Consider the following 21,588-nt stretch of genomic DNA (forward strand, 5'->3'; position numbering starts at 1 on the left):
GAATCCATCACCTCTGGTCTCTGAGGGTACCTGTATTCTCTCTCTCTCTCTCTCTCTGTATTCTCTCTCTCTCTCTCTCTCTCTCTCTGTATATCTCTCTCTCTCTCTCTCTCTCTCTCTCACACACACACACACACACACACACACACACACTTAAAAATTAAAGGAAAACTGGAAGCTTGAATACAAAGACAGTTCATTTTGCGTGTTAATTTTAAACTGGAATTTACAATAGCTGTATGTGTTTGTAGTTGTTGGTGCTGTGACTTTCATAGAGCTTTCAAAACCTGCTCTCTGCAGGGGGAAAGACTGAGCCATGCTGTGGGCTGTGCTTTTGCAGCCTGTTTAGAGCGGAAACAGAAACGGGAGAAGGAGTGTGGAGTCACTGCTACTTTTGATGCCAGTAGAACCACTTTTACAAGAGAAGGATCATTCCGAGTCACAACTGCCACTGAACAAGCAGAAAGAGAGGAGATCATGAAACAGTTGCAAGATGCCAAGAAAGGTACAGTGTGTTCTTCTGTGGTGTGTTTGTTTAATTTAGATTTTCCAAACAGGTTTGTATTTGAAGCTATCAGAGACAAGTTTCCTACAGACAAAAAGAACTCTTGGGATTTCGGATGTAGCCCATTGATAGAGCATTGCTAATATGGGTTCTATTTTATCACTCCTTATCCCCCATCCACATCATACATTCAAAGAGAGATCTCTCAGCAATGTGTGACGACTTTAAAGACAAAACTGAAAATCTTACAAAAGTTCTTTCTTTAGAGTGGCTTAAAAAACATATTCTTATAGTAAGCTCCTTGGGGGAAGGTGAAAAGCAGTTGAAGAAGCTGCAGAGAACACATTTAATTCTTATGTGTCTGTCTCTATGAGACACAAGTACCATCAAAGACACACCATCTTGGAGGATGAAGCACAAGCCCCAGGATTTAGAGACACAAACACTGGCTATGATACTGGCAGAGAGTAAATGTTGATACTGTGCTGATTAGATATTGGTATAATCCTGAGTGCTTACATGTTGGTGTTTTTACTTTTGTATGGATGCTTGTCTGTGTGAGAGAGTATGCAGAAACCCAGGGCCAACATTGAGTCTTTTTCAGTAGAACAAATAACTTTCTTTTTTTATATTTATTATGTATACAGTGTTCTGCCTGCATGTATGCCTGCAGGCCAGAGAGGGCATCAGATCTCATAGATGGTTGAGCTACCATGTGGTTGCTGGGAATTGAACTCAGGACCTCTGGAAGAGCAGTCAGTGCTCTTAACCTCTGAGCCATCTCTCCAGCCCCTGTTCAGTCTTTTTTTAAAAAATCATTTTTAAGATTTTTTAACTTGTTTTATGTGTGTAGGTATTTTGTTTGCTTATATATCTGCTCACCAGATTGTTGTGGAGCCATCATATAGGTGCTGGGAATTGAACCTGGGCCCTTTGGGAAGAACAACCAATGCTCTTAACCACTGAGCATGTCTCCAGTCCTGTCTGTTCAGTCTTAGTAGAGGATAAGACAAGCAGGTGTTGCTAACTCTTCATGTGTCAGAGTGCAGAGGGCCTGAACCATTTTCTAGCCTGTCTTATGTAAGACATGGGATGTGGGTTCGGTAGAGAACAAGAGGACTGCTCGCACTCTCTCTCTCTCTCTCTCTCTCTCTCTCTCTCTCTCTCTCTCTCTCTCTGCCATTTCTCTGAGGAGGCAGGTCTCTCTCTTTTCTGTTTCTCTCTTCTCTCTACCCTCTCTTCCCTTCCCTTCCCTTCCCTTCCCTTCCCTTCCCTTCCCTTCCCTTCCCTCCCTTCCCTTCCCTTCCCCTTCCCTTCCCTTCCCTTCCCTTCCCCTTCCTCCCTCCCTCCCTTCCCTCCCCTACCCTTCCCTTCCCTTCCCTTCCCTTCCCTACCCTTCCCTTCCCCCAGTGAAACTTCCTTCCCATGTGAACAGAAAAGAACAAGAGGGCTTCTGTGCTCTCAGCTCTGTCAACTCAGGGTATTTGAAGGTCACTGCTGAGGTCTAAGGTCTTTTTCTTTGTTTTTTTTTTTTGTTGTTGTTGTTGGTTTGTTTGTTTTTTGTTTTGTTTTGTTGAGCAGAGCAAGATAAGGCAGTTGTTGGTCCGTCAGTGGCTCCTGGCAACACTGCTCCATCCCCATCCTCCCCCACCTCTCCAACTTCGGATACCACTGCTTCTCTGGAGATGAACAACCCTCATGCCATACCACGCCGGCATGCACCAATTGAACAACTTGCTCGCCAAGGCTCCTTCCGGGGATTTCCTGCTCTTAGCCAGAAGATGTCACCCTTTAAACGCCAACTATCCCTACGCATCAATGAGTTGCCTTCCACTATGCAGAGGAAGACTGATTTCCCAATAAAAAACGCAGGTAATATGCTCTAGCTCTGATGTGCCGTCACCTCTCCTGTCTCTCTGAAGCTGTTAGCTATACTGTGTGTCATTTCAGATGAAAGCAAACTAGGGCCCATAAGTAGTTGACAGAGCCACAGGTCTGTGTTTGTCCTGGTGTAGATGTGTTCTCTCAGCCTGCCTGTTTCCAAACATCAAGGGTTCCAAATTCCCATTCTTCATGTGCTGCATAGGACCGGGGAGAATTAAAGAGGCTTTAGAAGCATTTACAGGTTAATAGTAAGTACCACTGTCAAACGAACAGAAGAAATGGATAAGTGTTCCTTATGTTTGGCTTCATAGAGAACACATTCTAAATGGCTCTTTTATACAAATCTAAGGTCTGTTGTTGAGCAGAAGCATGAGATTGCTCACATTGATTCCTCACCTGTGTGTCCTCTGTTCAGCTAGAGCCAGCCTGTGAGCTCTATCCTTATCATGTGATCTGGAACTAAAGTGTTAGATGTGGCTGGTGCTTTTATGGACCCTATAGTGCTTCCCTCTGAGACACACTGTCTCTATAACTGAACATGAGAAAGCTCTGGCTCAGTAGGCACTTCTACAGACAACATATAAAGTACAGGGAGGTAAGAACTGTGGACAAATAAAACTAGGCTTAAAGAACAGTTGGAGGTAGGTGATCACAGGAAGTCTTTTCGGCAACCCCCAAACTGCAGATGCTTGAGGTACCTCTGTGCAGTGTCCCTCTGGGGCAGATGATCATAGATAGAAGTCTCTTTTTCACAGAGAGCAAAGGTTCAGTACACATCATTTATTTGCTCAGTAATAAGGAAGTGTTTTCAGTGTCTTTTTTTTCCCACACAGGATCTCAAACTTGCTTGGACCCAAACTCTGGATGAAAGCAATCTTCCTGCTTGGCTTTCCAGAGTTAGTATTAAGGAGTCTTTAGCGTCCTACATTTCAGTTCACTTTTCTTGGATACCACAGTTCATGTACTAGAAGTTTTAAAGAAAATGAAAGTGTTGACATGTCATATTTGGATTCAGGAGAAAGCTTTTGTATCTAGCCTTAAACACACACACACCCCTATTTTTTTTTTTTTTTTTTTTTTTGATAAAATTGCTTGATGGCTCTAGAACCTGATTAGGTCATAAGTTCTAGGACCCAGTCAACTTTTTTTTTCAAAGATTTATTTATTTATTATGTATAGTATACAGTGTTATGGCATGTATGCCTGCATGCCAGAAGAGAGCACCAAACCTCATTATAGATGGTTGTAAGCCACCATGTGGTTGCTGGGAATTGAACTCAGGACCTCTGGAAGAGTAGCCAGTGCTCTTAACCTCTGAGCCATGTCTCCAGCGCCCCAGTCAACTCTTACAGATTGCAGAGATCTTCCCAAAAGATCCAGCTATTATAAACAACCTCACATTAAAAAAAAAAATAACAACAACAATAAACAAGTACCAAATTCCCAACAATGTCATAAAAAGAACTAAAGACATTTAGGGATTTGCAGAGAAAGATGCTCTATCTTAGTGCATAGTTTACTGATGTTTTCTGCTTTCCTGTCTGAAAATTGAAGTGTTCATCAATTAATTTACTGAAGCTGATTGTGTATCCTGACAGTTAAAACTTGTCCTTCTGCAAGGGAGAGAGTGAAAAATGGCTGTTTACACCATGCTGTCATATTTCAGGTTTTTTCTATTTCCTGTCTAGAACCATTGTGTTTGTCTTGCAGTGCCAGAGGTAGAAGGAGAGGCAGAGAGCATCAGCTCCCTGTGTTCACAGATCACCAGTGCCTTTAGCACACCCTCCGAGGACCCCTTTTCCTCTGCCCCAATGACCAAACCAGTTACATTGGTGGCACCACAGTCTCCTGTATTACAAGGTTGGTGACCTCTGACCTCAGTTGTTCTCTTTGAAACTAACCCTGTTGGCATGCTGCTTGTGAACTAGAAGTTGGCATCTGAGCTTGCCATTATCCTCATCTCCCTGCCCAGCCACCTCTTCGGGCTTTGTTCCTCTCCTAAGTTGCCCGCTTTCATCATTTGGCACATGTACGTCTGTCTTTCATCTTCTAGTAAGAGTTTCAGTAACCCCAGTCCACCACTTTGTTTGCCTTTTGACTTCAACGGTCAGAGCAGCCAGCCAGCTTTACAAAATCTGTTATCAGGATTGGTTCAGGCTCTGTGCCTTCTAGCATAGTGATTCCCCACCAGGGATAATTTTGCCTCCTCAGGGAAAATTTGACATTCATTGTATGGAGACATTTTGGGATTACAGCATCAGAATTACAGCATCAGAAATGCTGGCAAACACCCTTCAATGTACAGGGCAGCTCCTACAGCAAAGAATTACCCATTCCAAAATGTGAGTGGTGTTAAAGTTAAGGACACCTGGACTTCCTCCTGTCTGAGAGACTCAAAGTAGAAGCCTTTTTCTGCCTCACTGGTTCATTTTATGGTCTATAACAAATACTGTAAAATTGGCCTTTGTGACAATAGTTACTTCAGTGTTAGAGGGCCCCACCCCCTGCTAAATTAAGTCCTCACTCATAGATCAACAAATAATTTATGTAATTTAAATCAGTGACTTCTAAAGTAAAGCTCCAATGACCTGCCCATTGCCATTTCCTTTGAGATTGCAGAGATAGGACTGCCCTGCGGTCAGTGCCATTACCTCTGGAAGATGCTTCCAGACACCTTTGTTTTGGGCCTAGGTTTTCATCTCTGCTTCTTTTGAAGCAAATGCCTATAATCATATGTGATTTATATCATAGCTTTTCTTTCTATCTGACAGACATTTGTAGTATTAGAAAAAATAAGCTTGATCTATTGAGCACTTAACAGTGCCTGCCACCATGAAAATCCTCACACATTATCTTAAAGTCTCAAATAGCTCCTTGAGGTTGGCATTACATATAAGAAAAATGGCTGGGTGCCAATAGCACACTCCTTTAATGCCAGCACTCAGGAGGCAGACGCAGGTGGATCTCTCTGAGTTCCAGGCGAAGCTGGTCTACAAAGCGAGTTCCAGGACATCCACGCTACATAAAGAAACCCTTTCTCATAAAGGAAGGAAGGAAGGAAGGAAGGAAGGAAGGAAGGAAGGAAGGAAGGAAGGAAGGAAGGATTGAGGCCCGAGATAGCTGAATTGCCCACACTGTACATCTGGGATTTAAACTCAGATCTTCCTGAACCAATTACATCCCACTGACCCTGTCTGTTTACAGGGCTTTGGGTGGAAAACATGAACAGAGCAGAGTCTTTTGTCTTTAAAGGGCTTCTAGTCTATGGCTAAGGTGGTTTTGTTTTTGTTCAGTCCCAGGTAAACAATACTGTCACCCGAAGTATGGCTGTCCACTCCTAAAGAAGCAGTTTGTCATAGAGCAGGGGAAGGCACTTGTCTGCTCCATGCTACTAATATGATGGAGAACTGGAACAGAGACTAGAAACTGATAAAGGAGTAAAAGGAAATGATCAGCACTTTAGAATACTATAAATATTACATGGGGGAAAGACTTAAAGATATAAAGTCGATTTTTTTCAGTAAATGACAAATGTGTTAAAGTAAAACATACCATTTGATTTCTCACCTGTTGTATAGACATACTATAGTTGACCCCCTAATTCATGGTCTCTCTCTCTGACGTTTCAATTGCCTGTGGTTAACTACTATCTCAAAATATTAAATAGGAAATTCCAGAGATAAAGAATTAATAAGTTTTAAGTAAATTTATTATAATATATTCTTACAATAATTGTGATTAAAACCTCAGTGTGGCTAGCTTATAAATTAAATTTTATCCTAGTATGAAGGTGTAGGTAAATACACAGTACAGTTTTAGGTATCTGTAGAACATCTGGGAACTTATTTCCCAATCCCAGAGTTATGGGGGATTTTGAGAGAATTAAATTTGATGTGTATAAAATATTGTTAGCTTGGTGCCCAGAACATACTAAGAAATTATACTTAACCGGCTATTGTTGGCTTGTTTTGATCTTTTGGAAAAGTGTAGAAGAACAAAATCTGCTTTATTTACTTAATCCAAAGCCTAGTTATATGAATAGTCATGTTCAACTTAATTTGAAGTTGTATGAGTTAGGCTTCATTTCCTGTCTCATACACACATTTTTGTAGAACAGTCATTGATAGTCTCCTCTTTGTCAAAAGTATGTGTATCCACTGTAGGACAGCATGATTATCCCATTACCAGCTGCTTTGCCTTGTCTGTCCCACCAGTACTGTACATTGGCCTGACTGACCCATCTCCATGGGGTTAGCTTGGATACCCTGCATGAATTAACTCCATCAATGTTGTCTGCTCCCATTATAGCTAATGGCACTGACTCAGCCTTCTATGTGCTTGCTGCTAAGCCAGCCAATACCGCTCTAGCACCTGTAGCAATGCCTGTGCGTGAAACCAACCCTTGGGCCCATGCCCCTGATGCTGCTAACCAGGAAATTGCAGCCATACGTCCGGGTAAGGTAGCCACAGATGTTGAAGTGGAATTCTGGGAGCAGGTTCTAAAATCAGCCAGTTACCTGGTGAAGACTATAAAGAATATATTCCTTCCCAGCCAGAAGTGGCTGTGAAAAAGGCTCTAAACCTGGGAACAGAAAGATTAGATGGGAGCTTCTCAGGACTGTAGAACCTGGCTACCATAGGATTTTAGTAAGCCGTTTCCTGTGCCACCTCCAGAGAGCCTTGTCACTGGCTTTAGCAGCACACTCGGCTGCCTATAAATAGTCACTGCATGGTACACCTACCAGAAGTGCCAAAAAGAGCACTTTTTTTTTTTTTTACTAGCTTTTCTGGGGTGTTTTGAGGCAGGGTCTCACCTATTTAACTCGGGCTGGAACTCATGCTGTAGACCAGGCTGGCCTCAAACACAGAGATGCCCGCCTCTGCGTGCTGAGATTAAAGGTGTCTACCACCAGTCCCGGCTTTATGTGTTTTTTTTCTTTTTATTATTCATGTTTTTAGGGTTTTGAGACAGTCTTGCTTAAACTCTTGGTCTACTGCTTCAAATTCCTTTTTCTGGGAATGCAGGCATGCACCATTGTGCCCAGCCCTTTGACCCACCAAAGTATAAGCCAGTTTCTCTACTGTGGCAACATGACACATTTTTAACACCGGTCAGCTGCCTTGGTTCAGGGCATTTGAGCCGTAGCTGAATAGTATCAACATGCTTTAAGATAACAGCATATTCTGACAGGTTCGGCTTGTCCTACCAAAACAGAACTTCTTGGCTAGTGACACTTCAATCCCTCTACCAGAACCATAAGTGTCCCATCATGGAGCACGTTCCATGTCTTAGGATCATTCACATAACCAAGGTTATCAAGTGAGAACGACCTCTAATCCTTCCTTCCTGTCTCTATCTTGTTGGTTCTAGGGACTGAGTGGGGTCAGTCCTCGGGTGCTGCCTCTCCAGGTCTCTTCCAGGCTGGTCACAGACGTACTCCCTCTGAGGCTGACCGCTGGTTAGAAGAAGTATCAAAGAGCGTCCGAGCCCAGCAGCCACAGGCCTCCGCTGCCCCTCTGCAGCCAGCCCTTCAGCCTCCTCCACCTGCTGCCATTGCCCCACCACCAGCACCACCTTTCCAAGGAAATGCATTCCTCGCCTCTCAGCCTGTACCAGTGGGTGTGGTCCCACCCCTGCAGCCAGCCTTTGTCCCTGCCCAGTCCTACCCTGTGGCCAATGGGATGCCCTATCCAGCCTCTAATGTACCTGTAGTGGGCATTACCCCATCCCAGATGGTAGCCAACGTGTTTGGCACTGCAGGCCATCCTCAGGCCACTCATCCCCATCAGTCACCAAGCCTGGCCAACCAGCAGACATTCCCTCAGTATGAGACAACTAGTGCTACCATCAGTCCCTTCTTTAAGCCTCCTGCTCAGCACCTCAATGGTTCTGCAGCTTTCAATGGTGTAGATGATGGCAGGCTGGCCTCAGGAAGCAGGCATGCAGAGGTCCCTGCAGGCACCTGCCCAGTGGATCCTTTCGAAGCTCAATGGGCTGCATTAGAAAGCAAGTCCAAGCAGCGCACTAACCCCTCCCCTACCAACCCTTTCTCCAGCGACTTACAGAAGACGTTTGAAATAGAACTTTAGACAATCTCTGTGACATGTCTTTTCTGTACTTAGGCAAGGACAGGGGGCAGAGGAGCAAAGCGGACTTGGCTTTCCTGATCAGTACACTTTTCACTAATCCCAAAGGTCCCAAGTTGCAAGTCCACGCACAGAGTACAGTGAGGGTGATGTCCACAGAGTGAGGAAAGCAGTCCTGGAGAGGACCGCCCTGCAGCTGTGCTAGGGAAGTCAAGGAAATGCTGCCTTTTGGCCCCTCTCCTACCTTACAAATCTCTGGCAACAGAGAGGCAGAAGTGTCTGAAGAGTAATCTGTATTCAAAGCACATTTACTGGAATATAAAACACAACAGTAAGCAAAACAATCTCCCTTCACTTTTCAGGCCAGGCGCCCATTCCTCCTAGTACTGCCTTGATGGAGAGCTTGATGGAGAACAGTGTGGCTTGTGCAGGCTAGGAAGTAAGGCAGGCCATGTTCCGGGTTCACAGGAGAGCTCAGCAGCAGCTGCCCAGCAGAGCTGTGTTCTGCCGATAAAGCTGAGCTTCCATTTTGAGTAACAGAATAAATATTATAAATATATATATATATATATATATATATCAAAAAAGCCAAAATCTTTATTTTTATGCACCTAGAATATTTTAAATAGTTCTCAATATTAAAAAGTTGTATGAGTTGTAAGTAATCTTGCCAAAAGTGAGCAGGTTAGTTGTAAGAAATTGTACATAAGATTGATTTATCATTGATGCCTATTGAAGTAAAGAGGGAGGGTTGGGAATTGTAGGCAGGAGCCCTGGCTTGTTTGTGATCATTCATTGTAACTAGCACATTGCAACAACAATCATACTGAAGACCAGTACAGTCACTAGGTTGTAGTTTTAAATAAAATGAAAGCAGTGTTGTCCTTGTTTTAAACCTATGGTGAAACTCTAATGTCATTATTTTAATGGAATCAATCTACACCATATAGAATGTGTATTTTATGTATCATTGCAATTTCCTTTTATGTTAATCCTTTATCATTAAGGTGACAATGACATAATCATATCCAGAAAAGGGAACACAGGCTATTGTGTTGGTTTATAGTGTGGGTCTTAATGGGTTTTGTCCTTGAAATTTTGTTCCCATAAGTTTTATAGGGATGAGGATTCTGGATTTATCTGCCCTGTGTGTCCGTTTTCCCTTCCTCCCCGCCATAAACAGAACATCCCATGCCAGTTGCAGCTACTTGACCTCGGGTAACAACGTGAGACCCCATCTCATTTCCACTTCTGAACGTTGGCCTTACAATCAAATGTAAGTTATATATACATATATATATTTGTACTGATGAAAATTTATAATCTGCTTTAACAAAAATAAATGTTCATGGTAGAAGCTTTTGCCCGTGAAGGGCTATTATTTGCAAATGAGTTTATAGTTTTGTGTTGTTTTATTTAATTCTCTACTGCCAACATGAGTGCATCTGTGATTCTATTTACTCACAAAGTTTAATCTGCAGCAACAGCATGGACTACACCTCGAAGCCGGGACTCAGCCCCAGAGGTGGCGTCACAATGCTGTATGTATAGAAACAGGTCTCACTATGTAGCCCTGGCTGGCTTCGAACTCACAGAGATCTGCTTACCTCTAAGTGCTAGGATTAAAGGAGTGCACCGCCACTGCCTGACAGCACTGCTTCTCAGCCTTAGCTGTATATTGGAATTCCCTGAGGTGTAGCCCAGTGTGCTCAGCATGCCTGAGATTCCCCAGTGCACACACATACACAAAACACCTATTCATCAGGCCAGTTAAATCAAATTCAGTGGGGAGTATATTAAGTTGTGCTTTACGTCTTCAGGAGTTTGTCTTTGGTGGTTTGTTTTGCTCTGTATAGCAGGCTAAGTAACCCTAAGTCTAGTTTACCCCTCACCTCTCAGCCCCCTACTTGTTCCTGCAAACAGCTGTCACCCAGATGTTTCTCAGCTCTCAAAGAGGCTCTGCTTCTTTCCTTTTTGAGCAAGATGGCCCAAGACACCACTTACACATGAAGCTTTGTTTTCTAGCTGATGTCACCTTTGGTCCCATGGTAACCTTTGATGTAGGCAGGGTTGTAGGATTGCTGCAGGAGTTAAAGTGGGGAAGCCTGGAAGCTCACTAAGTGCAGGCTTTTTCATTATTAAGAATTCAGAGGTTCTGAAAGATGAGGGATCCCTTCCTGCATCTCAGACTACTAAAACCACTTCCCCAACGGTGACATCACATCCCCCATCCTGCTAATTGGGTTTGGTGAGTTTGGGGTTGTTTACTTTGAGACAGGGTTTCACTCTATGGCCCAGGCTGGCTGACCATTCCCAGGTTTATGTGGTGTGTGTGTGTGTGTGTGTGTGTGTGTGTGTGTGTGGTGGTGGTGGTCAGAGGACAACTTGCCTGAGTCCATTCTGCCTTCCACTATGTGTGGGTTCTAGGGCACACACTCAGGTCATCATGCTTAACAGTGAGTGCTTCACCACCAGCTGCTGTTTTAGCATAGCTCTGACTTTTCTCTAGCAACAGATACTCTGATCTACAGATTCCCACTTAAGGAAGCATGGCTCCTCTCTGCTGCTCAGAGCAGGCCAGTGAGCTGTGTAAAGGAAGAAGCACATGAACCTTCCCAGCCTACTTTGTGGGACCACCCCAGGAGGGCTTTGAGACCTATCTCTGCAGTGTAGTTCTTTTTTTGTTTTTTTTTTTGTTTGTTTGTTTGTTTGTTTGGTTTGGTTTGGTTTTTTCGAGACAGGGTTTCTCTGTGTAGCTTAGGAGCCTATTCTGGCACTCGCTCTGGAGACCAGGCTGGCCTGGAACTCAGAGATCCGCCTGCCTCTGCCTCCCGAGTGCTGGGATTAAAGGCGTGTGCCACCACCGCCCGGATGCAGTATAGTTCTTTCCCAGTTGTTCCACACTCAGAGTACAGTGCTATCTGGCTTCTTCATCTCACATCCCTATCTAGAGGCCCCAATGCTTGTGCTCTGCCTTGCTGAAAACTTCCCAAACATCACTGTGAGCTCCATACAGTGATGGCATTGAAGCCAGCTGGGCCACTGCCTGGGGAGAGGAAGAAAAGGCCTGAATGTGAGCTCACCATCTGACCCGGTGGCTTTGGGTTCTAGCACAGAACACTTGTGACTGAGCAAGTGCCACTCCCCCCATGTCACAAACCTCCCCACCCAGCCTGCTCTTCGGTGTGCCGAGTGGATCCCCTCTACAGATTGAGCATCCCTCACTCAAAATCAAACATTCAGACATTTTTGAAGGCTGACATGGCATGTGGGTGTTCTAAGCTTCAGATCATTTCAGATGGTTAGATTAGGGATGCTCAATTAGTAAAGTCTGCAAATAGTTCAACGTTTAAAACACTTTGGTCCCAAGCATCTCAGATAAAGGATCCTCAAGGCAGCAGAGATTATAGAGAAGGTGTGAAGAAACAGTTCTGTATAGGCGATTCCTCTTGACTGCAGTCTGAGGTCACATTAGACAGACCCTGCTGAGCACTTCAGGGGGAGGCTAGCAGCTGCTGGGGCTTAACCCTGGATCTCCCAGAGGGCCAGTATCTGAAAAGTGACTCATTCTGCAAGCCATGTCTTACCATCCCTTCTCCCCAGAAAACTATCCGGAATGGGCATCACAGCTAGCCTTCACCCCTGCTGCCAGGCAGGCTGAGCATTTGGCTGGAAGCGGGAACAGCTGGCACAGCAGAAGCTGGAGTAATATTCATTGTCACAGAGCTGGGCCTTCAGGATCAAGGCACAGTTGGCCAGCTCCGGCTGGTCGATGCACTCCCTGCCCAGGTCCCTGGACTGAGCGGCTGGTGCTACGGAACAAGAGAAAGGGTTGAGGCAGCGCTCCTGCTGCAGCTTCTCACCTGGTCCACACATGCTTGATCGGCCAGAAGGGAGTATGGCTTCCACCCCTTGCTGGCCTTACTAGTGATTCTTATCTGTGGCCTCAGCCCAGTGCACAACCTGTCCCAAACTCCCACTTACTGACTGGACCATCAGATAGATAGCTCTTTCAAAGTAGCTCCCTGCCTTTACTGTCCAGAGCTGAAGAGCCACTTGACAGCCGTGTTGCCAGATTAGGAGGAAGAACAGGTAGGGCCAGGCGTAGGAAAGCAGTCATCCTCCCTGGTGCTGCTCCCTCTGTCCTCCAGGCTCCTCAGCTTGCCTGTCTCCTAGCCCCATCTTTCCTGGTTTCCACCTGAGAAATCAAATCTTCAAAAGCCCTGTTAACTATGGCTCTAAAGGTACACTGAGAGCATAGCCCCTGTGCCACCCTCCACCTTCCTAGGAGTTTCTTGTAACTCAGTGAAGATTCAGTCCACTGCCTCATCCTAGTTATCCCATCCTCTCTGCAAGCTCTACAGGGCTGAGTATCTTCATGTCCCTGTTCTTTTAGAAGACACCATGGAAAGACCAGACCAGCCAAGTGGCCTTAGAAAAAGGTTTGGCATGCTTACCAGCATAACCACAGCACTGGCTCCCTCCATGTGCATGGTAGAAAATCCATGTGTGCACAGTTTTCAAAATCTGAAACCTTGATTTCAACTATCAGCTGCTGCAGCCCCAACCTATCATGATAGGTACTCCGTACAAGTGGTTAAGACAATCCCTTCCCTACAGAGTTCCTTGGGCAAATTAATTTCTTGAGCTCCTGGAGCCTCTGCTCCCTTCTCTGTGAAACGAAGAGGAAATAGTGTCTGCCTTAAAGAGGTGTTTCTAAGGACTTTAAAACAGCTGGGCCTGGTAGCACGGGCCTGTAATCTCCACTAGGGACCCTGAGGCAGACCACGGCTTCAAGGCCAGCTGGGGCAACTCAGTGAGACCCTGTCTCACACTAAAGGCATAGGAGTATAGTTTAGTGGTAGAGTGTAGTGTGCTTGTCTGTAACATACAAAACCCACTCACAACGGCACCCAGGGCACGTAAAAGCCATGGCAGAAATTGGAGAGCTCACTGCTGTCTTGACCCCACAGCAGTGACCTTCCTCATGAGCAGGGACAGAATGGGTGCTTGACTCCCTTCCATTCTCATGGTATTCTCTGCTCTTTACTCAACCCTCAGGCAAAAACAATTAAGATTTTACCCCAGAGTGTGAGAAGCCCACCACCCCATGCTAACATAACTCTAGTGCCACCAAGCCATGACTTGGACAGCATGAGTTAGTCACTATGTAACTGTGGAAAAGCCAACTAGCAAAGGCTACTCAAGGGGACAACTGGAACTCTGGAGCGAAGCCTCCAAAATATGTAAAGGCTGCAACATCCAGCAGAGGACAAGAGGAGGCCTCACTGCAGCCCTGAGTGGGGTCTGGAAGTTGTGTGGTAGAAAAGCTCACTGCTCTCCATTGTTGGACAAGCTTCTGATTATCATCTGGTCTCCCTCACGGTAGACACACAAATATGAATGTCCAGATCCCCTTGGGTGGTTTGTCTTTGAGGTGGGTTTGTTTGGCTTTTGTTTTAACAGGGATGTTTCCCACACAGGACTCAAACTAGCAACCTGCCTCTGTTACCATTGCTCTCCTGACCATAGAAGTCTGCAGTCTTGCTCTTGTTCATTTGGTTAGTATATCGATGAGCTAGATTTTCTAGAAACATCAAAGGTGGAAGTCCTGCAATGAATGTGGCATTTTCACCAGGGTGCTATTCACACAGGCACACTGAGCCACCAACAATCCCTGGTTACAGAGCATTGGGCTGGGCCCTGGGGTCCTAGACACTTCTTAGGGAACTCAAAGTGAGCGTCAGTCCCAAAGCAAAGCAACATTTCAGCACACACCTTCAACCTCTGGCTAGTTCCCACACTCAGTCTCGAAGCCAGGAAGACAGCCAGTACTGACTAACATACTGACACTGCAAATCTTACTCGTCATGAATGTTCATGCAGACCACACAGTTAGTGCCCCATTACCTCCAAGCCAGGTGCCCTTCTCCAGGATCTGCCTCAGGTCTATGAGAACTGCCTGCTTGGCCAGAGTCTCTGCCCTGTTGTTCAGTCCCTCCCTGAAACTAAGATCTGTGGAGAGCAGAGTGAGCGGACTCTTCTGCCCTAGCCTTGTCACTTAAACACGGAGCTCCTGTAACTTAAAAACAGGCATGGTGGCACCTGGGAGACAATGGCCAGGAGATTTAAGTAGAAACTAGTCTTGGCTACATAGCAAATTCAAGGTCAGCCTGGGCTACAGAAGTAAATAAAACCAGGAGTCAAAAAAAAAAAAAAAAAAAAAAAAAAGGGCCTGGGTTTCCAGCTGTCCACCCATCCCTGAAGTTCTCTGGGTACCTATCATGAATAAAGGATAAGGGTGACCCTGCCTCACATGCCTGGATGATGAAAGAGGCACTTCTCCATCCTCAGCCATTTTTAATAAAAAGTTTTTTACTATACATGATTTGGAAAGGAGCTTGTACCAAACTTGGTCCTGTCCTTAAGAACTAGGTCTTTTATTTCTGTATGGGTGTATGTGTCATGGTGCTGGGGATAGAGCCTGGGCACTGAGCCTCAGCCCACAGGCCCTTCTGCCACACTGATTAGAATGCACAGATTTTAGGGGTCCATCCATCTTAAGCATTATTCCAGCCAATCATTTAAAAAAAAAAAAAAAAAAGAGTAAGATTGCTAAGTCCAAATGGCAGAGCTCTGAGGCATTTGCGGTGCCAGCCTGAACACTTCCCTACATCTTCACCTCGGCCTCAGGTAGTGGAGTAGCCCAGGAAAAGTGGAGCTCTGGGGTGATAGTAAATGCCCACACACACACACCCCTCCACCCCCCCCCATTACAATACCAGAAACTAGAAGGTGAGCATAGGTGAGAACAAGATCGATAAGCCTGTGACCTGCAGTGCTCAGCTGGCCTTCAGGACAGAAAAACCCAGGGACAAGCCTCTCACCTGGTAGGGCCACCTTCACCTCAGTGCTGCGGCTCACAGCCTGGCTCCCACGGTAGGCACTGCACGTGTAAGATCCCTCATCCCTGGGCCGTAAGTTGTGGATCAGCAGTGTGCCATCTGGGGACTGGTGCACACGGTGGCCATCTGCCTGTACTGGGAGTCCATTCCTGGAGGGGAGAGGACATTGGGAGAGCCATCCAAGACCTCTGGACACATTAGCCAAGGCTATTCCAGAACCAGCCTTCTCTCCCCAGGAGGGCAAGTAGATGCCACCTCAGGGAAGTGGGGACAGGTGCTCTAAATTAGTAGGAGGACATTACCAAAGCCCAGCGGCACATCTACGCACTGAGTTACCAATTTGCCTTGGATCCACAAAGAAACCCACTCCAGCTTGTCACTGACAATGCCAGGCCCTGTGCCAGGGGGAAACGTACATGCTCCTTCATGGCACAGGGGAGGGTGCAGGTGTTCAGGGAGCCTTCCATAAGAAAGGGGCTAGCTGACCTGAGGAGGGGAGGCAGCAGTGGGGCTGGCCAACGGAAGAGGAAACTAGGGATTTGGGAACCTGAAGACAAGCCACAGCCAGAGCAAAGAGAGGCAGGAGGGAGCCAGGCAGGACTACCTTGGGGCTCCCAGAAAGGGTTTAAGCAGGCTCTGGAAGTGAATGGGACTTGAGGAGAGCAGGGACTAGCTGGGATAGCCTGGAAGAGAAAAGGGGGGTAGTTGGTGCTTTGTCCACATGGAGAAGGTGACAGGGCACTGAAGTCAGATGTGGGAGATGGAGCGGAAACTACAGCTTGGTCACTCGGTGACAGTGGCTCTAGGGCCAGCCTTCTCTTTCCCGTGAGGGCAGTAGGTGGCCAGGTGTTGGCTCACTGGAAAGGAATGTATAGTCAGATGTTTTGAATCTGGGGTGCCTGAGATCTGGGAGTGTGTCATCGTGGAATGACTAGAAGAGCACATCTCCAGAGTTGTCCAGGGACCAGCTCTGAGGACAGTAGGGAAGCCATGGGGCAGCTGTAAGGATAGTAGGGAAGCCATGGGGCAGCTCTGAGGACAGTAGGGAAGCCATGGGGCAGCTCTGAGGACAGTAGGAAAGCCAGGGACCAGCTCTGAGGACAGTAGGGAAGCCAGGGACCAGCTCTGAGGACAGTAGGGAAGCCAGGGACCAGCTCTGAGGACAGTAGGAAAGCCATGGGAGTGTTTTGAGAAAGATCACATGGCCACTAGATCAGGTGAAGACAGACCGTTTTGTGGTGGTAGGGGTGGGGAGGTGATCAGTGGCCTCTCCAGTGACTGTCCCCTGGAGCAGGGGCTGGATGTAAGTAGAGCAGTGATCAGAACAGACAGCAAGATGTACAACCATGCTGTGAAAAGGACACTGTGAGCACTGATGCCCCTGGAATCAAAGCCACCGAAGAGGCAGCCAGCCTCCACTGTCACCATCACCACCAGTGCCTCCCTCCAGGAAGTACTTCCCTTTGACCACTTGTTGCTTCTCCTGCCAAGAGCATCCATCTATCCATCCTTCCCTCTCTTTAGCCTCCCTGGCTTCGTCCCTGACTCTCCCAGATCCAGGGCCTCCCTTTCTTCTGTGCACAGCCAGCGCTTGGGGGACACCTCTCAGCTCACAGTGCCCTGAGGCTCAAGTGACCCCCAAATCTCCAGACACTAGCGTAGATTCTGACATATTCTAAAGAGGTAGAGACAAAAGATAGTCGCTGAATTTAAAAAGAACAGCTGATCTGGCATCGATACCCTGAAGTTGGGGCTGGAGATATGGCTCAGCAGTTAAGAATGTGTTCCTGCAGAGGACCATGGTTCGGGTTCCAGAAACCACGTGATGACTCACAACTGTCCATAACTCCAGTTCCAGGAGATCTAACCACCACCTCTTTCTGACCTCCACAGACATGCATGTGTTTTACACAGATACACATGCAAGAAAAATACTCATAGAAATAAGTAAATTTGGAAAAAAAGAAAAACACTGAAGTCTCCCAAGGCTGCACACAGCCCTGTGATTCTCAATATGGAGGAGACAAAACCATGTCTGGAAATACTGTTTACTGTTTCAGCCTGGGCAAGGAAGATGCTACTTACTGGCTCTAGCAGGTGGATGCTGCTAAATATCCTACCATGAACAGGCCTAAAACAGCAAACTTGTCTGGCCCAATATTTCAATGATGCTAAGATTAAGAAACTCTAGTTTGTGGGTATGGGGGCATACACCCTTCATCCCAGCACTTGGGAGGCAGAGGCAGGTGGATCTCTGAGTTTGAAGTCAACCTGGTCTACACAGTGAGTTTCAGACCAGCCAGGGCTACATAGTGAGACCCTGTGTCTTGAAAATACAAAATAAATAACAAAGAAAGAAATTAGCCAGGTGGTGGTGGCACACCTTTAAGCCCAGCCCTCTGGAAGCAAAAGCAGGCAGATCTCTGGGTGTTCAAGACCAGCCTGGTCTACAGAACAAATTTCAGTACAGGCAGGGCTACACAGAGAAACCCTGTTTCAACCTCCTCCACAAAAAAAAAGGAAATTGTGTTACCCTGTCCTCTGGGGCTTCATGATACGGGATGAGGGTTCTTCTGCCTCCAACCCTGGGCACCAGGCCTCAGCAGACGATGGCATAGTAGTGATAGTGACATTTCTGACAGAATGAGACCATAAGGACATGTACTACTAAAACAACACTTTACCTGGACCACCTAATGGTCACACTTTCTCCAGCCACCACACACAGAAGCCTGGCTGTGTCACCCTCTGGCACTGTCATAGAAGGAGGCAGGCCTGTGATTGTTAGCTCCCCTAGACACAAGAAGACATTGTCAGTGGCTAGCAGACTCCTCCCCCACTCCATCCCACTCAGCACTTCCTTCCTTACCCAGAACTCGGAGCTGGACCCAGCGCTGGTCACGGTCCTGCCCATTAAAAGCAACACAAGTGTAGAAGCCACCGTCTTCCACAGCCACTCGGCTGATGACCAGAGAGCCATCAGGCTGCAGCTGGTGCCTGGGGACCAAACACAGCAAGTTGGCCTTGACCCATGTAGGGACTGGACTGAGCTGGGATCAAGAGAGGCAGGAGTGGGGAGGAGGGCTGAGCAGGGCCTCTGTTCAAAACTGTCGAACGAAAGAGCTGCTGGCCTCAGCCCCTCATATAGTGCAGCTGCCAACATTTTAATTTACAATACCTGGCTTTTAAACTCAATAACAAATCATTTCATGTTTTCTGATTTAAAAACTATTCGAGACCAGGTGTGGTGGCTCATGCCTGTAATCCCAGCACACAGGAACTGGAAGCAGGAGGATTGCTATGAGTTTGATGCCAACCTGGTATACATAGTGACTTCCAGACCAGCCTGAGTTACAGTGTGATGCCCACCCTATGTCAAAAAACAGAAAGGGGAAGCCGGGCGGTGGTGGCGCACACCTTTAATCCCAGCACTCGGGAGGCAGAGGCAGGCAGATCTCTTATGAGTTCGAGGCCAGCTTGTTCTACAGAGCTAGTTCCAGGACAACTAGGGCTACACAGAGAAACCCTGTCTCTAAAAAACCAAACAAAAAGGGCTGGAGAGATGGCTCAGAGGTTAAGAGCACTGATTGCTCTTCCAGAGGTCCTGAGTTCAATTCCCAGCAACCACATGGTCGTTCGCAACCATCCATTATGAGACCTGGTGCCCTCTTCTGGTGTGCAGATATACATGGAAGCAGAATGTTGTATACATAATAAATAAATAAAATCATTTAAAATTAAAAACAAAAACAAAAAGCCCAAAGGAAAAAACAAACAAACAAAAAGGGGGGGACTAGAGATACCCAGGTTGGTAAAGTGCTTGCCTTACAAGCATGAGGACTGAGTTTAACCCCAGAATCCACAGTTGGTGTGGGGGAGGGAGGGAGGGCGGGTATGGTAAGGCATGCTTATAATCCCAGCACTGGGGACACAGGATTCCTGGGCTTACTGGTCAGCCAGCCTAGAAACTTGGCAAGCTCCAGGCCAATGAGAGACCCTGTCTCAAAGAACAAGGTGGATGGTTCCTAAGAATAATGTCTAGCAGGGCGTTGGTAGGGCACGCCTTTAATCCTAGCACTTGCAGGTAGATCTCTGTGAGTTCAAGGCCAGCCTGGTCCACAGAGCGAGTTCCAGGACAGCCTCCAAAGCAATACAGAGAGACCCTGTCTCAAAAAAAAAAAAAAACAAAAACCCAAAACAAAATAATAATAAATAATAATAATGTCCAAAGTTGACTTCCAGCCTCTGTTCAGAGCACATGGACATGCAACACAATTTTAGATTCGATTTCTAGTTTGTTTTTTGAGACAGTCTCACCATGTGTACTGACTGTCCTAAAACTCAGAAGTTCACTAGCCTTATCTCCAGGGTGCTGGAATTAAAGACTTAGATTTCTAGTGTTCGCCATATGCAAAGTAGACTCCAACCCTGATTTGGTTACGAACTGTGTGATACTAAGCCCCTATATGTAAACCACAGACAAGACACACATACTTCAGTGTGGCTCCCTGCAGCTTAGACAATAGTGAACGGCCTCAGTACATGTCAGCAATGGGGATCATCCAGGGGCGTGCAGAATCTCCCCTGGGTGTCCTCTCATTTCCATCAGCCATACTTTGGAAATGTCTACAAGACCTGTGCTCCAATCCCATTTCTCCAAGCCTGAAGTCCTGCCCTGGCCTCCATAGGATGTGTGGTGGGAGATAGGTCTACAGGCGAGGGGCTGAATGAACCTGGGAGAAGAGACCAGCTGCCCATCTCTTTGCCACTCGATGGTGGGGGGCGGGAAGCCTTCAGCATGGCAGGTCAGCCGGATCCGCTGGCCAGGACTGGCATCCACCACCCCAGGCTGAGTCCGGTCCAAACGCAGCCTACAAAAAATGTGTGCATAGCTCAGGGGCCCTGGCTGCTACTTTTCCCCATAACACAGTCCTCTACGTTCAGGGTTAGGACACCAGCACTTGTTAAGAACTGGGGTGAAGGCCCAGGGGCTGGCCACCACCTTGACTGACCAAACACAGTGTCTCTGACTGCCTTCTCGTGCCCATCATATCTGCCACCAGACCCTGACAGGTGCCCCTTCTGCCCCCTAATCCCCCGAGATGGAACTACCACCCTCCTTGAGGCCAACTCAAGGAGCCTGGATTTTCTAATGGTCATCTCTGCAAGCCCAGGGCACTGGCTGGTGAAAACGCAACCATTACACATAGTTTCCCTTATCCCCTGTTGAGAGCAGCATCCCTGAAAGACCCTCAATATACTGTGACCCGTTCAGAGAGCATTAGGGCATGTATGCACATTGTGCTGTTACCTGCTGGCAGGCCTGGCATGTGGGGAAGAGATAACCCCTTGGCCCCCAGCTTCTGCTCCTATTCCAGAGTCCCGAGGACCATGGCCAGGGTCTGGGTGCCTGGTCTGAGGGAACGGCCTCGGCTGGGCCTCAGACAACACTGCCATGTCACCCCCTGTCATGAGGCCAAAAGCAGCAAATATAAGCTTTGAGGAGAAGGGACTGAAAGGCCACAAAGACTGGAGAAAAGAGGATAACGGGATGTTGTCCCTGCCCCAGGAAGAAGTAACCATGGAAGAACTTGGGCTTTTGTAGGTGGGTCAGCCCTGCCCAGGTCTGCCCTCTGGCCACTTTCCCTCAATCCTACTGTTTTGTGAGACCCTGGGAGATGAGGGTAGAGGGGATGGGACAGAAACCTGTGACTCGAAGCTGGATTTTCTGGGGCTCGTGGCCTGGCCTGTGGCTGCCACAGCTATAGTCGCCAGCATCTTCTGGCCTCAAGGGGCTGATGATGAGGGAGCCATCTGACTGTAGCTGGTACCTGATGGAGGGAGGAGGGACATATCTCTGGGCTCCTGAGTCCTCTGAAACTCATGCTATCAAAGAAGACCAAACAGTATTTCCAGACATGGTTCTGTCCCCTCCCTAGGAATGACAGAGGGGGCCTCCACAAGAGAGGACATTGCACATACGGGAGACGGAGGGTAGCTATTGCTCACCACGCTCTCAGAGCCTCTCACAGAGATGGGACTGTGGTTTTACACCCACCTGTCAGAGGAGATGGTCAGGCCATCTTTCTGCCACCCTGCCTGGAACTCCGGGGAGGTGTTGCCAAGGCAAAAGAGCTGTACCGCCTGCCCAATGGCTGCTTGGACCAGGGAGGGTTCCGAGCCTGCCAAGTTGATCCTGGAGAGGTG

General features: G+C 47.1%; 2 protein-coding genes across 7 annotated transcripts in view; one reads left to right on the top strand and one right to left on the bottom strand.

The window, feature by feature from the left end:
• Numb (NUMB endocytic adaptor protein) overlaps positions 1-9,868 on the top strand; it is a 104,245-nt gene extending 94,377 nt beyond the window's left edge. For 4 of the 6 annotated variants that reach the window (XM_027418454.2, XM_027418457.2, XM_027418456.2 and 1 more), the window contains 5 exons: positions 301-505; positions 2,087-2,377; positions 4,100-4,249; positions 6,698-6,844; positions 7,761-9,868. In XM_027418454.2, coding sequence (XP_027274255.1) covers positions 301-505; positions 2,087-2,377; positions 4,100-4,249; positions 6,698-6,844; positions 7,761-8,479 — 1,512 coding nt within the window. In that variant the 3' untranslated portion in view covers positions 8,480-9,868. The remainder of the gene's footprint in view (positions 1-300; positions 506-2,086; positions 2,378-4,099; positions 4,250-6,697; positions 6,845-7,760) is intronic. The other 2 variants (XM_027418458.2, XM_027418459.2) reach the window with 1 other exon arrangement.
• The window catches only part of Papln (papilin, proteoglycan like sulfated glycoprotein), a 34,348-nt gene continuing 21,528 nt past the window's right edge, over positions 8,769-21,588 (bottom strand). The window contains exons 21-28 of the mRNA XM_035445866.1: positions 21,440-21,577; positions 21,088-21,212; positions 20,693-20,846; positions 20,115-20,252; positions 18,251-18,378; positions 18,066-18,174; positions 15,364-15,530; positions 8,769-12,288 (exon numbers count right to left, since the gene is read on the bottom strand). Coding sequence (XP_035301757.1) covers positions 12,113-12,288; positions 15,364-15,530; positions 18,066-18,174; positions 18,251-18,378; positions 20,115-20,252; positions 20,693-20,846; positions 21,088-21,212; positions 21,440-21,577 — 1,135 coding nt within the window. The 3' untranslated portion in view covers positions 8,769-12,112. The remainder of the gene's footprint in view (positions 12,289-15,363; positions 15,531-18,065; positions 18,175-18,250; positions 18,379-20,114; positions 20,253-20,692; positions 20,847-21,087; positions 21,213-21,439; positions 21,578-21,588) is intronic.

Source organism: Cricetulus griseus, chromosome 5, assembly GCF_003668045.3.
Source record: "Cricetulus griseus strain 17A/GY chromosome 5, alternate assembly CriGri-PICRH-1.0, whole genome shotgun sequence".
Lineage (NCBI taxonomy): Eukaryota > Metazoa > Chordata > Mammalia > Rodentia > Cricetidae > Cricetulus > Cricetulus griseus.